The sequence below is a fragment of the Coregonus clupeaformis genome, chromosome 1, assembly GCF_020615455.1.
Source record: "Coregonus clupeaformis isolate EN_2021a chromosome 1, ASM2061545v1, whole genome shotgun sequence".
In the NCBI taxonomy this organism is placed as follows: domain Eukaryota; kingdom Metazoa; phylum Chordata; class Actinopteri; order Salmoniformes; family Salmonidae; genus Coregonus; species Coregonus clupeaformis.
This window is the reverse complement of record NC_059192.1, coordinates 47,583,574-47,606,835: the sequence shown is the minus strand read 5'-3', so window position 1 is coordinate 47,606,835 and position 23,262 is coordinate 47,583,574. Positions and strand designations below refer to the sequence as shown.

Below are 23,262 nucleotides of genomic sequence, written 5' to 3'. Positions count from 1 at the left end.
TCTCGTCACGGTATCTCTGTGCATTCAAACAGCATTTCACTGTTAGTCTACACCTGTCGTTTACGAAGCAAGTGACAAACATTTGATTTGAATTGTGTTATGTATTTTTTTCACGTTAAATAACAATAACTCGCATAATAGTATATTTTTACCACCAACCTGTAAACTACCTTTGCATAATTAGTCCATAAATAGACATGAAAGTGTTTACTGGTGAGTTGTTTGGTTTTCAATGGGTTATAAAGTAGATCACATTCCATTTCATTTTTATATTGCTGAGAAACGTGTTTAAGCAATCAAGAGAAACTGTAATGATATAGCAGTTCAAGGTCAATAGGACAGTCACATAATAAGCACTATTGAGGTTACAGGCCAGGTCATCAAGAAACCAGGTCCCTCTTCGGAAAAAAGATTAGACCAGTAAAAACCTGGATAATTAAATTGTCCCACTGATCAACACAGGCTGTAAGAATACTCCAAGGTAGTTCATTGTGTGCCTTTATGCCAGAGCAAATACAAAAATTGAGAGAAACATCTGATACCAGCAAACTACTATCACATGAAACATCCTTTGTGACTTGATATACAACGAATTGAAGCCTCCTTTATAATTGCTGTTAAGATAAGACAGATTGCAATGGCTAAAGGACATTGACCTAACAAAGCTGTGTGTGTGTGTGTGTCCATCAGATGTAAGACTCATTGGATCAACAGTCCAATCATCCAATCGCTCAGTGCTATCACTAGTCAGAAATCCTGCGTCATTTCTACATTATCTGTTTGACAGCATTAAACATGCATTAATGCAATTATGCACTCCTAAATAGTTTGGTTTCCCCTTTCGTGTGTGTGTACCTGGGAGCTGATGTCCTCTCTGCGCAGCAGGCGGATGGCCAGTCTGATGAGGCCCACCACGGCCCTCTCCACCAGGAAGCAGCTCTCTGTAGCCTGGACACACAGGTGGCACAGGTGATCCCGCACCGTCTGCCATACACACGACACGCGGTCCCTAAACATACACACACACACAGAAAAACACACAAATGATAAGGACTCGATAGCATAACAAAGCCTGATGTTGAAACAGCTGATTTGACTGATGTCATTCCTAATGGACGTGGGACAAAACACACTGGCCCTGACTCAAAGCAAACATTCCACCCTTTCTTCCCTCTGGGTGTACCTGTTCTCCATGACTATGCGTAGCAGCATCTCCAGGCAGAATGCAGCATCCTCCTCATCATACGTCTCCTCATCAGGTGTGACTGAGATCAGAGCCTGTCCACAAGAAAAAGCTCTTAGAAAACAATACTAGAACGTTTTATACTTCCTGCATTTTAGGAATTAATATTCAGACAATGCATAGACAATATTTGCTTGTAATGTTATGATTACCTTCATCAGCTCCTGTAGAGACTCCAGCTGCAGGAATTTACTCTCTGTGATCAGCTTCTCTGGGTCACATTGCTGGAGGGGGAGAGACAAAACCCCCCAAAAATGAATTAATAAAAAACTGCACTATATGAACTTATCACCAGAGGCAATTTGGATGAGTGTGATCGAGAGAAAGCAGTGGGCTAAGGGGTGATGGGTGTTGTAGTTCTGGTACCTTGATACAGAACATGGCTGCCTGCTTGGCCTCCTGGTTCTCAGTAGAGGGCCCACGTTGACCAGACTGCTCCGCTCCACTCAGAGTCAGCCAGTTCACAAAGCTCAACACCGCAGACTCACCCCTGGGAGAGAGGGAGGAAGACATAGAGATGTCAAACACTTTAAAAACAAATTTAATGTTTAATGATAGCCACCCATTTTACAACATGGAACTGGATTTAAATGTCAGAAAAACTCCCAGAGTTTTTACAAGTGAAAGAGCTCAGCCTGGTATTTGAGCGAAACAGATGGCGTGACATGATGTTAAGGTGACTTTTACCGATTTGACGGTGTCTCTTCTCTTTGAAGGGAAATCGTTCCATTTGGCTCCACAAAATCCTCCACCTAAATAGACATAAGCATACAGACGCCACAGATATTCAAGAAGGAAGTTATGTCTGGTTTAATACCAGCAGGTGGCAGTATAACACCCATAATTTCTTACAGAAGAGTCTGCAGTCTTCCAAATTCAAAAAGAGAACCATTTCATTCAGCAAAATGAATGGAAGGTTTGAATGTTCCAAAGGTACTCATAAACATGATTGAGGCCATTCGTTTTTTCTGACCATGTAACCTGACCAGAAAGCAATGCTCAGCCTTTCCTGGTTACATCACAGAAAGGTCAGGTAAATCCATGTCCATGACCATTGTCAGTAATAAAGGAGCAGTTCTGACCTCCACCATGGCCTTGGGCAGCAGCTCAGCTCTGAACAGCTGCAGCATGGAGTCCATGATGTTCTTCCAGCCCTCCCTCAGGATGTCACCGTGCCGGTGGGCCAGGTGGAATACCGTCTTCGCCGCTATCTGGGCCTTCCCGTTACTCCCAAACACCGTGGGCAGGTTCTCCACCGACTGTATTGAAACCATCCAGTGGAACACGTTAGAATACTCTAGTGCACTAGATGAAATGCGAAGGTTCCCACATTTGAAATTAAGCACTTACCTCACTGCTGAGTGTTGTAAACTTGCAGAGGGAGATGATCAAATTATCAAAAACGTCACTGAATCCATAATGAGCTGATATCATGGCACATTTCCTAAAAGGAGAGAGAAATGGATTATAATCAAGACTCGCTCTCATTCATTGCTTTCCCCAAGGGACGCTTCTTCAGCATCTCCTCAGAGCCACAGTGCTGGGCCCAGAACCATCTGAGCAGGCCTAGTGTACCTGAAGCCAGCGATAGCCTTCTGGATGATTGTGTCGTCCAGGCTCTTGTCGAAGACGTAGGAGAGGGCTGCGATGGTGGGCCCCCAGGTCAAGGTGAACAGGTCGTGGTCGTAGCTGCCGGCGGGCACATGGAGGAAGACCCCCTCGGAGGTGGCCCCCCGGTGGAGCAGCACGCTCCACACATAGTTCTCCTTGACCAGGCCGGACTGCTCGTCTGGCATCACTATCTCGTCATTCCTACACGACAGAGAATACCATGAATGCTAAGGCAACTTTGATCATCTAGGGTGGGTCGGTTGACATGGAAAAAACACCAGACATAACTTACTGTCAAAGCGCCAACGCTGAAACAAATAAGTACATCCTCTTGAAATAAGATTGATTTCCTTCAGCTTGTGTGTGTACGTCACAAACATTTCTATTAAAGATCTACATAAGACTATGGCTTACTTGATTGCATTGTAGATGTCCTCCAGCATATCCTGATCGAAGTCTGTATTTCCATTCACACCCTTCAGATTCTTCTTGAATTGCTACATGAAGGGGAAAAAAGAAAGACAGCTAACACTGACAATATGGGAATCATGGCACCATCAACACATCAATCATTGCGGGGCTCTGCCAGCTAGCCTGGCTCTGGTATCCAATGCTTTGGCATGCAATGCTCTTGCTAATTGAGCATCCAACAATTAGGGGGGTGGGGGTCAAAGCTTTACCAACGTATGTGTCACTTAATACGGTTAGGTGTGGTGTTAGTCAAACAGGATTGAGGCCAAGAGCCACAGCAAATAAACACATCCTCTGTGTGCTGACTGATCGAATCAAGGCTCCTGGTTGGCTGAGTGCTTAGGCTAATGGCAGGTAAACCAGACGGGAAACACGAGATGCTTTGCAGCGGGATGGACAGACAGAGAAATAAACACAGCGAGGGCTCAGGGGCGGCATGGAGCAGACGACGGTAACAATAGCCGCCACAGACACAAAGCAGCTGGCCGTGATGCCTGCCAAGTAATCATGGGACTGACAGCCAGAGAGAGCAGAGCTGTTCCACACCGACATATTTGTTGGAGAGCTACAATGTTGCGCTATGCGTTAGCTGATAGCATAATTCAGAGCAATAGCATCTTCGACTATTGCCATGATGCGCTGAGTCTCACAGAGTATCGTATCATGGCATTTGTATGACACTTGGAGAGGTCACATCGTAAGAACTTTCATCCGTAATAACAGTATTGTTATATACTGTGCAGACAGTCAGTAAACAGTAGGAGTTTCATTGCCCTCGAAAAAAAAATAATCTAAGGTCACAAAATCAGTTGCGCTCATTGCAGCTTAAAATTCCAAATGGCAACTGAGGATCGGGTATGTCTTGTGTGTGTGTGAGAGTGGCCCACCCACGCCCTCTTCAGAACCCTGCCCATGGGACTTGTGTTTAGTCTTCAGGCTCTGTCACTCACACAGAGAGAGTTAGCCAGGACGCCTCCTCCCATCCTCTCCCCCCTCCACTGCTCCCACCCCTCCAATCCTCCCCCACCTCACTTCTCCCACCCCTGACTAAGCAGGATGACCTCATCCCATAGACCACCACTGGGCACAGCTGTTACTGGAGGTCTGCTTTTTTCAGATCAGAGGGTCTGAAAGAACCAGCACAACATACTAATGTAGGGTGTCTAAAGGGGTCTTAACAGGGTCTCTGGTGAAACCCATCGCTGCATGGCACAAAAGCTCTCATAAGAGGTGATTAAAATCATATCTAACATATGTGGGTTAAAAAATAAAAAAACATGTGGGTTATAGGTGCATTTCTGAAAATGTTAACTTAAGACAAAATAAGATCGGATAAGATTGTTTTGTAGTAGTAGAAAACTTAAATTGGTAGGAATAGTAACTTAGTGTATTTTATATCAATAAAATATATTTAAGTATAACAATAGTGATGCGTCTTTTTTGAGTGAGTTTTCATGGTAAATAAATTGTGTGTGTTTACCTCAATTGTCATGGGGATGTTCTGCTTGCGCACGTTGTTGTTGTGCTGGTCCGTGTTGAGCATGATGACAGCGTAGGCCAAGGCGAAGCCTGCGTCGTTGGTCATGAAGGGAGAGCCGTTCACTTTCTACACACACAGGGAAAGACACACTAATATAACCCTGTCCATAGAAATATTTTCCAGGTCACGAGGACGACCCTCTCCAGTTAATTAAGGAACAGCCAGTGGCCCCGCTGGTTTTGTCCGCCTGCCCTCAATAGACAGGCCGGCTCTGTTTATTATCTATGCATAGTCACTTTACCCCTACCTACATGTACATATTACGTCAATTACCTCGACTAACCTGTACCCCCGCACACTGACTTGGTACTGGTACCCCGCCGTATATAGCTTCATTATTGTTATTTTATTGTAACTTTTTTTATTGTATTTTTTTTTACTTTAGTTTATTTAGTAAATATTTTCTTACCTCTTATTTTTCTTAAAACTGCATTGTTGGTTAAGGGCTTGTAAGTAAGCATTTTATGGTAAAGTCTACACCTGTTGTATTTGGCGCATGTGACAAATACAATTTGATTTGATTCATACACGTCAACAGCTGAGTTCCAGATACACACATCAATATAACTACCTTTGGCTTAACATCAAAACATCTATATTTGTCCTGCTGAAAGTGCAGTCTCGACTGCTCAATAGTGGGAAAAAGACACGTGTGTGTGCAGTAAGAATATCTGTGAACTCATTCAAGGCGATTGTGTGTGGAGAGGGAGACTATGAAAAGACATTACTATAAATATTTTCCAGGTCACGAGGACGACCCTCTCCGGTTATTTAAGGAGCAGCCAGTGGCCCCGCTGGTTTTGTTCCCCTGCCCTCGATAGACAGGCCGGCTCTGTTATGTCAGCCTTACAGCAACATTTTCCTCTTACCCTAATTACCTGAGTGACTAATGTCCCTGTCCTTGATTCAGATCAGGGTCACAGTTCCACTGGACGTAATTACATGATGATAGGGACAGTTGGTAGCAAGGATTGCCTTGCGCTAATGGAAGAAGTGTGTCCCACCGTGTGCCCCTGTGCATGTGTGTGTGTGAGAGGCAAAAAGAGAGAGGCTTCCAAGGGGTTAAGGCAGCTGACTTACATGCCAGGTGTCTGTGAAGGTTTCCAAAAGTCTATGGATGACCGGAGCCTCTCCTGGCAGCCTGAAGGCCTCCAGATACAGACGCAGCGCCTCGTCAATACGCAGCCCTCGGAAGGTGAACGTGCTGCACGTGAGAATGAGTATAATTCACTAATATGTATATTTTGAAGTATATTCTTACATTTCCTGTCAGGTCTTTTTACTCAACTGTACATATACATTTGTGTACTGCATTTTATAATTGGTAGGGATTAAAGACAACTCCTAGGGTTCAAGTAAATAAACGTCACTGCTTCACTATTCATTGCTTCACTAGCAACTGAAGGAGCCAAGCTTCAGTACAATTAAATTAAGGAGAAGATCCAACTGGTTGTACATCACGCTGCCCGGTAATAATAAGAAGACTGGGCTCCTACTTGACGAAGCTGTCCAGTAGCTCCATGTGTTTGCGGTCACTGATGAACTCTCCGATCTGCTTCTTGTCGAGGCGGGGGTTCTCCCGGAGCCACTGGGCCACCTCGTTGTTGTCCATGGGGCTGCTGAGCAGACCCTTCTCCTGCAGGAACTGGATGCCCTTCTTAGGCTTCTGGTTGAACTGTTCTGTGCCGCTGTTCAGCAGCTGTAATCATACAATATAAATACTATCATTTTATCTTTGCGACAAAAAGCAGATCGAATCACAACTTGAGATCCACAAACTGACTCAAACACCATTGGTGTCAATGCATGATTTATGTCAAAATCTGAGATACAGTACGTGTGAAAACATCATTAACGGCCATGCATAAGTTCTTTAAAAGAAAGTTCTTTTTTTTTTTAGGGGGTAGATCAGCTTTAATATTTCAGATAGATTGTAACTTCCATCAATGTAATTGTCTGCATCACTTCCAATCCCCCATCTCGCATTTATATATATATATATATATATATATATATATATATATATATATATATATATATATATATACACCGTGCTATGAAAAGTATTTGCACCCTTTCTAATTTTCTCTACTTTTGCATATTTGTGATACTGAATGTTATCAGATCTTCAACCAAAACCTAATATTAGATAAAGGGAACATAAGTGGACCAATAACACAACAATTACATATTTATTTCATTTATTTCATAAACAAAGTTATGCAACACACAATTCCCCTGTGTGAAAAAGTAATTGCCCCCTTACACTCAATAACTGGTTGTGCCACCTTTAGCTGCAATGACTCCAACCAAATGCTTCCTGTAGTTGTTGATCAGTCTCTCACGTCGCTGTGGAGGAATTTTGGCCCACTCTTCCATGCAGAACTACTTTAACTCAGTGACGTGTGGGATTTCAAGCATGAACTGCTCGTTTCAAGTCCTGCCACAACATCTCAATTGGGATTAGGTCTGGACTTTGACTAGGCCATTCCAAAACTTCCAATTTGTTGCTTTTTAGCAATTTTCATGTAGACTTGATTGTGTGTTTTGGATCATTGTCTTGCTGCATGACCCAGCTGCGCTTCAGCTTCAGCTCACAGACGGATGGTCTGGCATTCTCTCTGTAGAATTCTCTGATACAGAGCAGAATTCATGGTTCCTTCTATTAAGGCAAGTCGTCCAGGTCCTGAGGCAGCAAAGCATCCCCAAACCATCACACCACCACCACCATGCTTGACCTTTGGTATGATGTTCTTACTGTGGAATGCAGTGTTTGGTTTTCGCCAGGCATAATGGGACCCATCTCGTCCAAAAAGTTTACTCAAGTTTGCCAAAAAGCACCTGGATGATCATAAAGACTCTTGGAAGAACGTTCTATGGACATATGATTCAAAAGTATAACATTTTGGACGAGATGGGTCCCATTATGCCTGGCGAAAACCAAACACTGCATTCTAAAGGTGGCACAACCAGTTATTGAGTGTAAGGGGGCAATTACTTTTTCACACAGGGGAATTGGGTGTTGCATAACTTTGTTTATGAAATAAATACAGTGGGGAGAACAAGTATTTGATACACTGCCGATTTTGCAGGTTTTCCTACTTACAAAGCATGTAGAGGTCTGTAATTTTTATCATAGGTAGACATCAACTGTGAGAGACGGAATCTAAAACAAAAATCACGAAAATCACATTGTATGATTTTTAAGTAATTCATTTGCATTTTATTGCATGACGTAAGTATTTGATACATCAGAAAAGCAGAACTTAATATTTGGTACAGAAACCTTTGTTTGCAATTACAGAGATCATACGTTTCCTGTAGGTCTTGACCAGGTTTGCACACACTGCAGCAGGGATTTTGGCCCACTCCTCCATACAGACTTTCTCCAGATCCTTCAGGTTTCGGGGGTGTCGCTGGGCAATACAGACTTTCAGCTCCCTCCAAAGATTCTCTATTGGGTTCAGGTCTGGAGACTGGCTAGGCCACTCCAGGACCTTGAGATGCTTCTTACGGACCCACTCCTTAGTTGCCCTGGCTGTGTGTTTCGGGTCATTGTCATGCTGGAAGACCCAGCCACGACCCTTCTTCAATGCTCTTACTGAGGGAAGGAGGTTGTTGGCCAAGATCTCGCGATACATGGCCCCATCCATCCTCCCCCTCAATACGGTGCAGTCGTCCTGTCCCCTTTGCAGAAAAGCATCCCCAAAGAATGATGTTTCCACCTCCATGCTTCACGGTTGGGATGGTGTTCTTGGGGTTGTACTCATCCTTCTTCTTCCTCCAAACACGGCGAGTGGAGTTTAGACCAAAAAGCTATATTTTTGTCTCATCAGACCACATGACCTTCTCCCATTCCTCCTCTGGATCATCCAGATGGTCATTGGCAAACTTCAGACGGGCCTGGACATGCGCTGGTTTGAGCAGGGGGGACCTTGCGTGCGCTGCAGGATTTTAATCCATGACGGCGTAGTGTGTTACTAATGGTTTTCTTTGAGACTGTGGTCCCAGCTCTCTTCAGGTCATTGACCAGGTCCTGCCGTGTAGTTCTGGGCTGATCCCTCACCTTCCTCATGATCATTAATGTCCCACGAGGTGAGATCTTGCATGGAGCCCCAGACCGAGGGTGATTGACCGTCATCTTGAACTTCTTCCATTTTCTAATAATTGCGCCAACAGTTGTTGCCTTCTCACCAAGCTGCTTGCTTATTGTCCTGTAGCCCATCCCAGCCTTGTGCAGGTCTACAATTTTATCCCTGATGTCCTTACACAGCTCTCTGGTCTTGGCCATTGTGGAGAAGTTGGAGTCTGTTTGATTGAGTGTGTGGACAGGTGTCTTTTATACAGGTAACGAGTTCAAACAGGTGCAGTTAATACAGGTAATGAGTGGAGAACAGGAGGACTTCTTAAAGAACAACTAACAGGTCTGTGAGAGCCGGAATTCTTACTGGTTGGTAGGTGATCAAATACTTATGTCATGCAATAAAATGCAAATTAATTACTTAAAAATCATACAATGTGATTTTCTGGAATTACAGACCTATACATGCTTTGTAAGTAGGAAAACCTGCAAAATCGGCAGTGTATCAAATACTTGTTCTCCCCACTGTATATAATTGTTGTGTTATTTGTCCACTTATGTTCCCTTAATCTAATATTAGGTTTTGGTTGAAGATCTGATAACATTCAGTATCACAAATATGCAAAAGTAGAGAAAATTAGAAAGGGGGCAAATACTTTTTCATAGCACTGTATATACAGTGGGGAGAACAAGTATTTGATACACTGCCGATTTTGCAGGTTTTCCTACTTACAAAGCATGTAGAGGTCTGTAATTTTTAATCATAGGGACACTTCAACTGTGAGAGACGGAATCTAAAACAAAAATCCAGAGAATCACATTGTATGATTTTTAAGTAATTAATTTGCATTTTATTGCATGACATAAGTATTTGATCACCTACCAACCAGTAAGAATTCCGGCTCTCACAGACCTGTTAGTTTTTCTTTAAGAAGCCCTCCTGTTCTCCACTCATTACCTGTATTAGCTGCACCTGTTTGAACTCGTTACCTGTATAAAAGACACCTGTCCACACACTCAATCAAACAGACTCCAACTTCTCCACAATGGCCAAGACCAGAGAGCTGTGTAAGGACATCAGGGATAAAATTGTAGACCTGCACAAGGCTGGGATGGGCTACAGGACAATAAGCAAGCAGCTTGGTGAGAAGGCAACAACTGTTGGCGCAATTATTAGAAAATGGAAGAAGTTCAAGATGACGGTCAATCACCCTCGGTCTGGGGCTCCATGCAAGATCTCACCTCGTGGGACATTAATGATCATGAGGAAGGTGAGGGATCAGCCCAGAACTACACGGCAGGACCTGGTCAATGACCTGAAGAGAGCTGGGACCACAGTCTCAAAGAAAACCATTAGTAACACACTACGCCGTCATGGATTAAAATCCTGCAGCGCACGCAAGGTCCCCCTGCTCAAACCAGCGCATGTCCAGGCCCGTCTGAAGTTTGCCAATGACCATCTGGATGATCCAGAGGAGGAATGGAAGAAGGTCATGTGGTCTGATGAGACAAAAATAGAGCTTTTTGGTCTAAACTCCACTCTCCGTGTTTGGAGGAAGAAGAAGGATGAGTACAACCCCAAGAACACCATCCCAACCGTGAAGCATGGAGGTGGAAACATCATTCTTTGGGGATGCTTTTCTGCAAAGGGGACAGGACGACTGCACCGTATTGAGGGGAGGATGGATGGGGCCATGTATCGCGAGATCTTGGCCAACAACCTCCTTCCCTCAGTAAGAGCATTGAAGAAGGGTCGTGGCTGGGTCTTCCAGCATGACAATGACCCGAAACACACAGCCAGGGCAACTAAGGAGTGGGTCCGTAAGAAGCATCTCAAGGTCCTGGAGTGGCCTAGCCAGTCTCCAGACCTGAACCCAATAGAGAATCTTTGGAGGGAGCTGAAAGTCTGTATTGCCCAGCGACACCCCCGAAACCTGAAGGATCTGGAGAAAGTCTGTATGGAGGAGTGGGCCAAAATCCCTGCTGCAGTGTGTGCAAACCTGGTCAAGACCTACAGGAAACGTATGATCTCTGTAATTGCAAACAAAGGTTTCTGTTCCAAATATTAAGTTCTGCTTTTCTGATGTATCAAATACTTATGTCATGCAATAAAATGCAAATGAATTACTTAAAAATCATACAATGTGATTTTCTGGATTTTTGTTTTAGATTCCGTCTCTCACAGTTTAAGTGTACCTATGATAAAAATTACAGACCTCTACATGCTTTGTAAGTAGGAAAACCTGCAAAATCGGCAGTGTATCAAATACTTGTTCTCCCCACTGTATACACACATACATGCATACATACATACATCCATACACACACATCCTTTTTTAAACATACCTTCTTTTTACTTCTGATGTCCAACAGCTCTTGAGAATCAGGTAAACAAGACGAGAAGCGTTGTGGCTTTTTCGGTTCTTTCTTTTCAGCTAAAATAAAAATTCAACTTTCACTTTTAATTCAATTTCATTCATGTCTATGAACCTGAATGCTAACCCAGTGCTTGAGGAGACTTGGCCACTGGTTAGTAAAAGCAAACCTACCTGGTTCTGTCTCCTCCTGGTCTTGTCTGCCCAGTCTCATCTTCTCTGCCATCAGGTGCCCACTGGTAGGTGGTAGGGGCACGCTGTCAGCCTCTGGAACATTCTGACCATTGGCACTGTTCACCTGCCTGCTCGCATCTACAACCACATGAGAAAAACATTCATGAATACCCCTCTATACACATCTGATACAACCATTGTCAATGTAAATGATGGACAAAGCCCATTATAGTATGAGACCATCAAAGCAGAAAGTATACCAAGTTTATGAGAGAAATCTGCATACCCGTGGTTGTGTCTGTACGGTCATTGGTTGAGCCCTCCCCTTCTGCTAACACAGTTTCTGCTGATTGGTCCTGCTGAGCGGTGCTGTTGAGCACCTTGGCCTGGCAGTGGGCCTCAGTGCTGTCAATCACCGTCAGTAGGGCCTCTAGTGAGAGGAGGTGGGTTGTGTAGAGCTGTCCGGACACAGGGAAGGCATTCTGCAAGACAACATGATACAAGCACACCATATGTCAACAAAAGAGAACAATGTTACCCTGAAAATTAAAAGCATGGAGCGTTATGGTATGCATCAAATGGAAATAAATGAACGGGACAGTGGACACTCTTCTAATGCAGACTTTAGAAAGTAAATAAAACCCTAAGATCTCCAGAGTGATCATCAAGTGAGTGTGAGTGGCCAGAGAACAGGCGTCGTCAGTTCCCACCTTGGAGAGCAGCTTGGTGAGGTCTTCAAACAGGTTGGAGCAGTAGAAGTCACAGTCGTGGTTGATGTAGAGCTCGGTGACGAAGCTGGGGATCCTCAAGAGCTGCACCAGGGCCTCCAGGGCCATCTCCTTAATCTCATAGGGCATCTTCATGTTCTCTGAAGTGATGATGTCCATCAGCTTCTTCAGATACATCTACAGACAGAGAGAAGGTGGTTAAGTTGGTCACTCTGTTTAGTTGGTTGTTTTACCATGACTCAGCTTGTGTGTGGTTGTGTCAAACTAGTCAGTGTGTGACAATATCGAAAGCAAAGAAAATAAACACTCCAAGTACCTCAAGCTGAAACTTCAAATGTCCTCGCATGCTCTCAAAGAGCAAGAAGCACGCTCGTATGGAGGCGGCATACAGGTTCATACGGTCCACACTTAGCAACTGAAATAGAAAACATGTTAGTTATGTTGTATTGTGTTGAACAGACGCAATACAAGGTTCCCCTCCTGAACAAGCTTGTGGTGTACAGTACCTGGAAGAGGTGTCTGCAAAGCTCGTCTTTGACCAGGCCCAGCAGTGACTGGTAGGGGGCTATGTGGGCCGCCTCCAGAGCCACGGTCAGCAGCTGCAGGCCCATGTGCATCATGGCTTCCGTGTTGTGGCGGTCATGGGGGTTGGTCAGCGAGATGAGGAAGCGGAAGAGCTCCCGCAGACAGGGCAGGCCGTAGGGGACGAGAGCCGCACCTGGGAGGTTTGGAAATGACAACATGACAGTTAGGAGAGGATTCAAAGGCATAATTTGGGTGAGACATCAGTTGGGGTGAGACATGGGATATAAAAGGAGACACACAGAGACAAGTTGTGAGACGTGTTGAGACATGAACAGACATGAGGAGAGACATAAGGAGACACACATGGTGAGACGTGAAGTGGAACAGGGTGAAACCCAAACTGAATGCTGGTGGTGGTAAGAGGGCTCACCATCCTCACCGTCTCTCTGTGTTTGCTGTGGTGTGAAGCGGACTCCTCTGGGGTTGACGTAGTCCATGTCATGTAATGAGGCTGAGTCCGACTGCTCCGTCACAGAGTCTCCGTCCTCTAGGACCTCAGGAATGGACTCCACCGAGGCTGACTTGGCACGCTCCACCTGCCTCCCCTCAGACTGGCAGGGGAAACAGAAACATCAGCGTATGAACATTGATGAGCACTAACAAAGACTAGAAATATGCACAAAGTGACAGATAACATAGCTGATTCCAGTGCTCCCCCCCCCCCCACCTGAGTGTCCAGGCGTCCAGGCTCTGTGGAAGGGGTGGTGTCAGCGGAGCTGCTCTGGTCCAGGTCTGTCAGGTCCTCTCTGGAGGTGGTCTTGGAGCAGGTGTCCAGGCCGCTGTCTGTGGGGCTGGACATGGAGGAGGCCACGCTGTCCGAGACAGACAAACTACCCTGCTCGATGAACGGGACACCACCTGGTACAAACACACAGTGTTAGCTACATCAGAATTTACATCCTATGTCTATCCCCCTGATCTTGTTTCTAACACTGTCTGAAAAACCAATAAAATGTGGGGGGAAAAGAACATCTTCATACAAGACTGGGTCTCACCAGAGAGGTTGTTGTTGCTGAGGGTGGTGGTAGGGGCCTGCTCCAACCCGCCCGAGGCGCTTCTAACCATGTGACGGGGGGGCCGGGGCGAGCGTTTCTGCTTCTTCCACTTTGATGACTCACTCATCCCACCAGCACGCATCTTCAGCTGAAACCGGTAGAACACACTCAGTCAGTACACACATGCACATACAACCACTGGCTGTGCCCTTGGCTAGATGGTGTGGTAATATCATCATATATTGTACAGACGACAGTATCAGGTTGGGCTTAGGCAATAGGATTATTTTCCATACAGTATTTGGACAGTGCCCCATAACACAGTCTTAAAACAGAAAGTCATAGACAGACATCTGAAAACATAAGACTGTCACCGAACACAAATGCAGCCACATGCTCCATACTGTTTAGCAACAGCTGAGACTGCATAGCAGTCACCCCACCGGAAAGATACAATATATGTTTGAGGGTGAAATAAGAGAATTCAACAAAAAGTCAAACACAGGATTAAACACAAGAAACTAATTCAAGCAACCACAAAAAAAAGGCATGGCATGGGTTTGTTTGTCTACTCTAACACTTTACAATTAATCTAACTAAATCAATAAATATTTTAAATACATCTACAAATGGTATTTTGGTCCCAAAGAAAATGGGCCCCTTAGCATTGTGTATGAATCTTCAAAAGGGGGTGGTTAGTGGGTTCAGAACAAGAGGAGAGGAGAGGAGAGTAGGGGAGGATAAGGAGGAGGGATGGTCATTCTCCAACAGTCACCAGTCATCTCCTTACCTGCACTCGTTTGTTTTTCCACAATATATTGTAAGCCTCAGGAGAGAAGGGGGCAGGTGCCCGTGATTAGTGATGGACTACATGTCAGCAGCAGCATACAGACAAGAGACTCACTCAGTGATGCATGGGGGGCGGGGGGTCCAAACAGAGTACCATGCAAACTCCCCTGGGATGGGCTTGTTTGGGGAAGGGGGTGGTGGGTTAGGGGGGGGGGCAGGCAAGCTCCATACAGAGACATTCAAGAATGAGCAGGCCAAACCAGACAGCACAGTGAAGGGCAAGCAATCAGACAGAATGGCAAACTTCACATTTTAACTGCTTCAAGCTGACATTTCTGGTGCCCATCAATATTTGTATTTTTACATTTGGAGTCTAGGTTTGAAGGGGTATGATTGTAACTGCTTCAAGCTGACATTTCTGGTGCCCATCAATATTTGTATTTGTACATTTGGAGTCTAGGTTTGAAGGGGTATGATTGTTGTCGTTCAGCTCGTCGTGGCTGAACGACAACAATGATACCATTCAGCTAGCAGGCTACACGCTACATCGGCAGGACAGAACGGCTGGCTCCGGTAAGACAAAGGGTGGCGGTCTCTGTATATTTGTAAACAACAGCTGGTGTACAAAATCAAATACTAAGGAAGTCTCGAGGTTTTGCTCGCCTGAGGTAGAGTATCTTATGATAAGCTGTAGACCACACTATTTACCAAGAGAGTTTTCAGCTATATTTTTCATAGCTGTCTATTTACCACCACAAACCAATGCTGGCATTAAGATTGCACTGAATGAGTTGTACAAGGCCATTAATCAACAGGAAAACGCTCATCCAGATGCAGCGCTCCTAGTGGCCGGGGACTTTAATGCAGGGAAACTTAAATCCGTTCTACCTAATTTCTACCAGCATGTCAAATGTGCAACCAGAGGGAAAAAAACTCTAGACCACCTTTACTCCACACACAGAGACGCATACAAAGCTCTCCCTCGCCCTCCATTTGGCAAATCTGACCATAACTCTATCCTCCTGATTCCTGCTTATAAGCAAAAACTGAAGCAGGAAGCACCAGTGATTCGGTTAATAAAAAAGTGGTCAGATGACGCAGATGCCAAGCTACAGGACTGTTTTGCTAGCACAGACTGGAACATGTTCCGGGATTCTTCAGACAGCATTGAGGAGTACACCACATCAGTCACTGGCTTCATCAATAAGTGCATCGATGATGTCGTCCCCACAGTGACCGTACGTACATACCCCAACCAGAAGCCATGGATTACAGGCAACATCCGCACTGAGCTAAAGGGTAGAGCTGCCGCTTTCAAGGAACGGGACTCTAACCCGGAAGCTTATAAGAAATCCCGCTATGACCTCCGACGAACCATCAAACAGGCAAAGAGTCAATACAGGTCTAAGATTGAATCATACTACACTGGCTCTGACGCTCGTCGGATGTGGCAGGGCTTGAAAACTATTACAGACTACAAAGGGAAGCACAGCCGCGAGCTGCCCAGTGACACAAGCCTACCAGACGAGCTAAACCACTTCTATGCTCGCTTCGAGGCAAGCAACACTGAAGCATGCATGAGAGCACCAGCTGTTCCGGACGACTATGTGATCACGCTCTCCGTAGCCGATGTGAGTAAGACTTTTAAGCAAGTCAACATTCACAAGGCCACTGGGCCAGACGGATTACCAGGGCGTGTACTCCGAGCATGTGCTGACCAACTGGCAAGTGTCTTCACTGACATTTTCAACATGTCCCTGACCGAGTCTGTAATACCAACATGTTTCAAGCAGACCACCATAGTCCCCGTGCCCAAGAACTCTAAGATAACCTGCCTAAATGACTACCGACCCGTGGCACTGACGTCTGTAGCCATGAAGTGCTTTGAAAGACTGGTCATGGCTCACATCAACAGCATAATCCCAGAAACCCTAGACCCACTCCAATTTGCATACCGCCCCAACAGATCCACAGATGATGCAATCTCTATCGCACTCCACACTGCCCTTTCCCACCTGGACAAGAGGAACACCTACGTGAGAATGCTATTCATTGACTACAGCTCAGCATTCAACACCATAGTGCCCTCTAAGCTCATCACTAAGCTAAGGATCCTGGGACTAAACACCTCCCTCTGCAACTGGATCCTGGACTTCCTGACGGGCCGCCCCCAGGTGGTAAGGGTAGGTAACAACACATCTGCCACACTGATCCTCAACACGGGGGCCCCTCAGGGGTGCGTGCTCAGTCCCCTCCTGTACTCTCTGTTCACCCATGACTGCATGGCCAGGCACGACTCCAACACCATCATTAAGTTTGCCGACGACACAACAGTGGTAGGCCTGATCACCGACAACGATGAGACAGCCTATAGGGAGGAGGTCAGAGATCTGGCCGTGTGGTGCCAGGACAACAACCTCTCCCTCAACGTGACCAAGACAAAGGAGATGATTGTGGACTACAGGAAAAAAAAGAGGACTGAGCACGCCCCCATTCTCATCGACGGGGCTGTAGTGGAACAGGTTGAGAGCTTCAAGTTCCTTGGTGTCCACATCACCAACGAACTATCATGGTCCAAGCACACCAAGACAGTCGTGAAGAGGGCACGACAAAGCCTATTCCCCCTCAGGAGACTAAAAAGATTTGGCATGGGTCCTCAGATCCTCAAAAAATTCTACAGCTGCACCATCGAGAGCATCCTGACTGGTTGCATCACCGCCTGGTATGGCAACTGCTTGGCCTCTGACCGCAAGGCACTACAGAGGGTAGTGCGTACGGCCCAGTACATCACTGGGGCAAAGCTCCCTGCCATCCAAGACCTCTATACCAGGCGGTGTCAGAGGAAGGCCCTCAAAATTGTCAAAGACTCCAGCCACCCTAGTCATAGACTGTTCTCTCTGCTACCGCACGGCAAGCGGTACCGGAGTGCCAAGTCTAGGTCCAAAAGACTTCTCAACAGCTTCTACCCACAAGCCATAAGACTCCTGAACAGCTAATCATGGCTACCCGGACTATTTGCACTGCCCCCCCCACCCCATCCTTTTTACGCTGCTGCTACTCTGTTAAGTATTTATGCATAGTCACTTTAACTCTACCCACATGTACATATTACCTCAACTACCTCAACTAGCCGGTGCCCCCCCACATTGACTCTGCACCGTTACCCCCCTGTATATATAGCCTCCCTACTGTCACTTTATTTTACTTCTGCTCTTTGTTTTTCTCAACACTTTTTTTTTTTGTTGTTGTTTTATTCTTACTTTTTTTGTTTAAAATAAACGCACTGTTGGTTAAGGGCTGTAAGTAAGCATTTCACTGTAATGTCTGCACTTGTTGTATTCGGCGCATGTGACCAATAAAATTTGATTTGATTTGATTTGATTTGTAACTGCTTCAAGCTGACATTTCTGGTGCCCATCAATATTTGTACATTTGGAGTCTAGGTTTGAAGAGGTATGATTGTGAAATAAAAGTGTCACTTTTTTTTTTTTTTTTCTGTTTGTGGTACGAGGCTAAAATCAGAAATGCCAGGGAAATGTCCAATCCAAGCCACACGATGCATACGGAATGTAGTCAGACCCTTTACTTTCTCCACATTTTGTTACATTACAGCCTTATTCTAAAATGGATTATATTGTTTTCTTCCACCTCATCAATCTACACACAATACCCCATAATGACAAAGCAAAAATAGCTTTTTAGAGATGTAAAATAAAAAACTGAAATATGACATTTACATAAGTATTCAGACCCTTTACTCAGTACTTTGTTAAAGCAACTTTGGCAGCGATTACAGCCTTGAGTCTTCTTGGGTATGACGCTACAAGCTAGGCACACCTGTATTTGGGGAGTTTCTCCCATTTTTCTCTGCAGTTCCTCTCAAGCTCTGTCAGGTTGGATGGGGAGCGTCGCCGCACAGGTATTTTCAGGTCTCTCCAGAGATGTTCGATCGGTTTCAAGTCCGGGCTCTGGCTGGGCCACTCAAGGACATTCAGAGACTTGTCGAAGCCACTCCTGGGTTGTCTTGGCTGTGTGCTTAGGGTCGTTGTCCTGTTGGAAGGTGAACCTTCACCCCAGTCTGAGGTCCTGAGCTCTCTGGAGCAGGTTTTCATCAAGGATCTCTCTGTACTTTGCTCTGTTCATCTTTCCCTTGATCCTGACTAGTCACCCAGTCCCTGCCGCTGAAAAACATCCCCACAGCATGATGCTGCCACCACCACCATGCTTCACCGTAGGGATGGTGCCATGTTTCCTCCAGACGTGACGCTTGTCATTCAGGCTAAAGAGTTCAATCTTGGTTTCATCAGACTAGAGAATCTTGTTTCTTATGGTCTGAGAGTCCTTTAGGTGCCTTTTGGCAAACTCCAAGTGGGCTGTCATTTGCTTATTACTGAGTGGCTTCCGTCTGGCCACTCTACCATAAAGGCCTGATTGGTGGAGTGCTGCAGAGATGGTTGTCCTTCTGGAAGGTTCTTCCATCTCCACAGAGGAACTCTGGAGCACTGTCAGAGTGACCATCGGGTTCTTGGTCACCTCCCTGACCAAGGCCCTTCTCCCCCGATTGTTCCGTTTGGCTGGGCGGCCAACTCTACAAAGAGTCTTGGTGGTTCCAAACTTCTTCCATTTAAGAATGATGGAGGCCAAGGTGTTCTTGGGGACCTTCAATGCTGCAGACATTTTTTTGTACCCTTCCCCAGAACTGTGCCTCGACACAATCCTGTCTCGGAGCTCTTCGGACAATTCCTTCAACCTCATGGCTTGGTTTTTGCTCTGACATACACTGTCAACTGTGGGACCTTATAGACAGGTGTGTGCCTTTCCAAATCATGTCCAATCAATTGAATTTACCACAGATGGACTCCAATCAAGTTGTAGAAACATCTCAAGGATGATCAATGGAAACAGGATGCACCTGAGCTCAATTTCAAGTCTCATAGCAAAGGGTCTAAATACTTAGGTAAATAATCTGTTTTTTATTTTTAATACATTTGCAAACAGTTCTAAAAACCTGTTTTCGCTTTGTTATTATGGGGTATTGTGTGTAGATTGATGAGGGAAAAAATAATAAGTTAAAGGGAAGGGGTCTGAAAACTTTCCGAATGCACTGTAAATACAAATGGGTATGAATACGTGAACAGTCTGAAATAACTTAATATGTCGTACAGCCTGAAACCATTAACCTGTATTTATTTTCCTTTAAATTAAGTTGAATTGAGTTGTTTAGTGGGATAAAAAAAAAAATAATCTAACCACCAAATAATGAAATGTATTTTTATGGTGTTAATAATTGATGTGAAATTTGAGTTGTGGAAATATGAAATTCCTTTAAACCCAAGTTCTAAGAAAATGCTGAAATGTCCCTAAAATGCACCCTCATGCATTCACTCCAGAAAGCCATGCTACCCTGGCCTATTTCAATGCACTACCCGAGAGCCAATCGAAAGGTGTGTCTTTAACAAGTACCCTCTCTAAGCCCCTCTGATTGGTGTTTTTAGGCTGCTCTGCACAAATAAGATAATGTATGTCCAGGATACAGGATGGGATCTATGGGAGGGAACACAAGCAAATGTGCATTTTGAAAAGAGGAACTCAAAGAAAAGAAAAAAGAAGAAAATAATCAAATGCAGAATCTGATGAGATGGAGGTGATATTGGGAAAAGCATGCCACCATGATGGGTGGAAGTGGAGGGAGGGATGGGCATTTTGGGTATCCTGTTGCAATTCTGCACCACAAGACAATATATTCTTTTATTTTTGGCCTTGGGGGAGTAGAGACCTAGTAAAAAGAGGTGTTGTTGCGGTGGCCATCCCTGCAGAGTACAATGATTATTCACAGCACCATGGGGATGACAGGAACCAGGAGGAGACAAGGGGAGGGGGCGATGCAAGAAAATGAGTCATAGCCAGACAGTACTGGCACATTCAACATAATATAATATGCCATTTAGCAGACGCTTTTATCCAAAGTGACTTAGTCATGCGTGCATACATTAGGCGTAACTTGAGTTTACCTTCTTCATGTTGGCTCCCACAAAACTTTTGGCCTCCTCTTTAAACTGGGGTAGTCTGAAAAAAAAAAAGGGTGAAATGGATGTCAATTATCAGACTTATACATTCATTAATGTAGCTATGTGATACCTTGTCCTGTCCTCTCCTCCCTCGGCGTTGAGTTCCTGTGCCTTCTCAACCTCTACCGTCAATTCAAAGTCATTCATTCATCAGCCACCGTGAGGCGACAGGAAACCTGATATCCACACCAACAAAGCAGTTTCCGTTTGCAGGGGATATTTGAAGGTGAGTCACTTTTATATGCAGAGCTAGAGCAATCAATCAAATCAAATGTAGTTGTAAAGCCCTTTTTACATCAGCAGTTGTCACAAAGTGCTTATACAGAAACCGATCCTAAAACCCCAGAGCAAGCAATGCAGAAGCACAGTGCTAGGAAAAACTCCCTAGAAAGACTGGAACCTAAGAAGAAACCTAGAGGGACCAGGCTCTAAGGAGTGGCCAGTCCTCTTCTGACTGTGCCCGGTGGCGATTATAAAAGTACACGGCCATTAAGAGCACAGATGGCTTCAAGACCTAGCAAACTGTGTGACACCAAGGGTAGTACTTGGATATTACAGTTTAAACTAACATGGAGACTAAATGTCATTAAGGCCACACTGAAAATAAAATCTGTATTGTGCAAACTCATACATGTCAATATCCAAGCAGGGACAAATAACTGAAAATTGTTTGTCATCTTAGATGAAATTTAATTAAATCCCCCAAAGGCTTGCGGACAGTAAAATAAAAACAGCTGGTGTCGAAGTTGACAACTGCTAAACAAAGTTTGTTAAACTAACCAAAGCTCCATGAAAATAACCATAAACACAGAGAGAGAACAATGATTATGAGGCACTGGGCTGACAGAAGCAATCTGTCTCTGAAGGCCCTGCATTTTCATTCCCAACCAAGATGAGCTTCTCAGTGGCTTGATGAGATGAGCTGTGCAGCGTAATGTTCTAACTCATCACACATTGTCTGAGAGCCCTGTGCTCTGTGGACTCTTGGGCTTTGCGGCAAATGAGATGTCACTGGCTGCCACAGACACACACACAGGGAGACGGGGGCCCCTGACGTTAACTCCGTGTTAATAGAGTGTTGTCTTGCAAGCTCAATTATTGGATGATCGGTGGGTCCAACAGATTAACATCCATAATACTTTCAGCAGGCAATCTAAGCCTCCTCCTGAGCACTCAATGAGGTCCGCTGCTCATTATGCCCAGCCTGGGGCCCAAGGCTCTTACATCTTTATTATGGATGAGCCGTGGACAAGAGGGGGCTGGGTGAGTGAGTGAGTCTACGTAATAGGTATCCTCAAGGTACTTGCATGTTGTTGTGAGAAGGGAAGTTGTAATAATAGGCCTACATCTTTTCACCACGGATGCCTCCTTATATGCAATGGCTGTCATTATTTCTATTTCCATATCCATATTTCCACAACTAATAAACAGTGTTGTAAGAGATATGATTACAAGCTGCTGCAGTGCATAACACATAACTCCCAATGACGACACAAATACACAAAGAATGTCCTGATGGTGACTTAGTGATATCAACTGGCTCTATTGTGAAGACACCACGTTTCTTAACAAATCCTGCATCAAATAGCCTCGTCTGAGATCCATGCGCCTCCAAGACAGAGAATTACACCGTGACTTTGTTTTGAGCTCTGTTTATTCTTGAGGTGGCGAGGGGTGGGAGCGTAATACATTTAGAGAATGAGACGACTCTATTCCGGCTGATTTTATGATAATTTCTGGCAGGATTACTGGTCATGCTAATTCTGTGTGTGTGTGTGTTTATGGGGGAGACGCTCCTCTTCATCTATATGCAGATCATACAGTCTGGCGCTCTGCAGGCTCATCCACTCGTCTGTGAGACGATGTGACTGGAAGTCTAATGTACAGGCCTCTGGGAGAGGGGGGAGCAATGTGGCGTGCTGCCCCACCATGCGGTGTCGGTAGAGAATCATGTTATTGCATTAGTGAACCAGCGCCCTGTTGACCTCTGAATGCAGAGGGAAATTAAGACACAAAGTGTTGCTGAGGACGTTAATATACAATGCCTTTAGAAAGTATTCACACCCCTTGACGTTTTTCATATTTTGTTGTGTTACAAAGTAGGATTAAAATGGATTTAATTGTCATTTTCTGTCAACGATCTACACAAAATAGTCTGTAATGTCAAAGTGGAATTCTAACATTTGTAAAAACAATAATGAAAAATAAAAACACTAATATATCTTGAGTCAATACATGTTAGAATCACCTTTGGCAGCGATTACTGCTGTGAGTCTTTCTGGGTAAGTCTCTAAGAGCTTTCCACAACTGGATTGTGCAACATTTGCCCATTATTATTTTCAAAATTCTTCAAGTCAAATTGGTTGTTGATCATTGCTAGACAACCATTTTCAGGTCTTACCATAGATTTTCAAACAGATGGTAAGCAACTCCAGTGTAGATTTGGCCTTGTGCTTTAAGTTATTGTCCTGCTAAAAGGTGAATTCATCTCCCAGTGTCTGGTGGAACCAGCTTTTCCTCTAGGATTTTGCCTGTGCTTAGCTCCATTCCATTTCTTTACTCTGAAAAACTCCCCACTCCTTAACGATTACAAGCATCCCAT

At 44.8% G+C, this 23,262-nt stretch overlaps 1 protein-coding gene across 3 annotated transcripts in view; it reads right to left on the bottom strand.

Moving 5' to 3' along the window:
* The window catches only part of LOC121570066 (Golgi-specific brefeldin A-resistance guanine nucleotide exchange factor 1), a 128,134-nt gene that overhangs the window by 12,628 nt on the left and 92,244 nt on the right, over window positions 1–23,262 (bottom strand). For 2 of the 3 annotated variants that reach the window (XM_041881532.2, XM_041881549.2), the window contains exons 8-29: window positions 20,604–20,658; window positions 13,804–13,951; window positions 13,476–13,666; window positions 13,179–13,359; window positions 12,730–12,941; window positions 12,540–12,638; window positions 12,206–12,400; window positions 11,782–11,977; window positions 11,496–11,633; window positions 11,293–11,381; window positions 6,362–6,564; window positions 5,946–6,069; window positions 4,806–4,931; window positions 3,269–3,351; window positions 2,819–3,055; window positions 2,594–2,687; window positions 2,326–2,502; window positions 1,931–1,995; window positions 1,610–1,733; window positions 1,396–1,467; window positions 1,184–1,278; window positions 856–1,009 (exon numbers count right to left, since the gene is read on the bottom strand). In XM_041881532.2, coding sequence (XP_041737466.2) covers window positions 856–1,009; window positions 1,184–1,278; window positions 1,396–1,467; window positions 1,610–1,733; window positions 1,931–1,995; window positions 2,326–2,502; window positions 2,594–2,687; window positions 2,819–3,055; window positions 3,269–3,351; window positions 4,806–4,931; window positions 5,946–6,069; window positions 6,362–6,564; window positions 11,293–11,381; window positions 11,496–11,633; window positions 11,782–11,977; window positions 12,206–12,400; window positions 12,540–12,638; window positions 12,730–12,941; window positions 13,179–13,359; window positions 13,476–13,666; window positions 13,804–13,951; window positions 20,604–20,658 — 3,058 coding nt within the window. The remainder of the gene's footprint in view (window positions 1–855; window positions 1,010–1,183; window positions 1,279–1,395; window positions 1,468–1,609; window positions 1,734–1,930; window positions 1,996–2,325; window positions 2,503–2,593; window positions 2,688–2,818; window positions 3,056–3,268; window positions 3,352–4,805; window positions 4,932–5,945; window positions 6,070–6,361; window positions 6,565–11,292; window positions 11,382–11,495; window positions 11,634–11,781; window positions 11,978–12,205; window positions 12,401–12,539; window positions 12,639–12,729; window positions 12,942–13,178; window positions 13,360–13,475; window positions 13,667–13,803; window positions 13,952–20,603; window positions 20,659–23,262) is intronic. The other variant, XM_041881541.2, reaches the window with a different exon arrangement.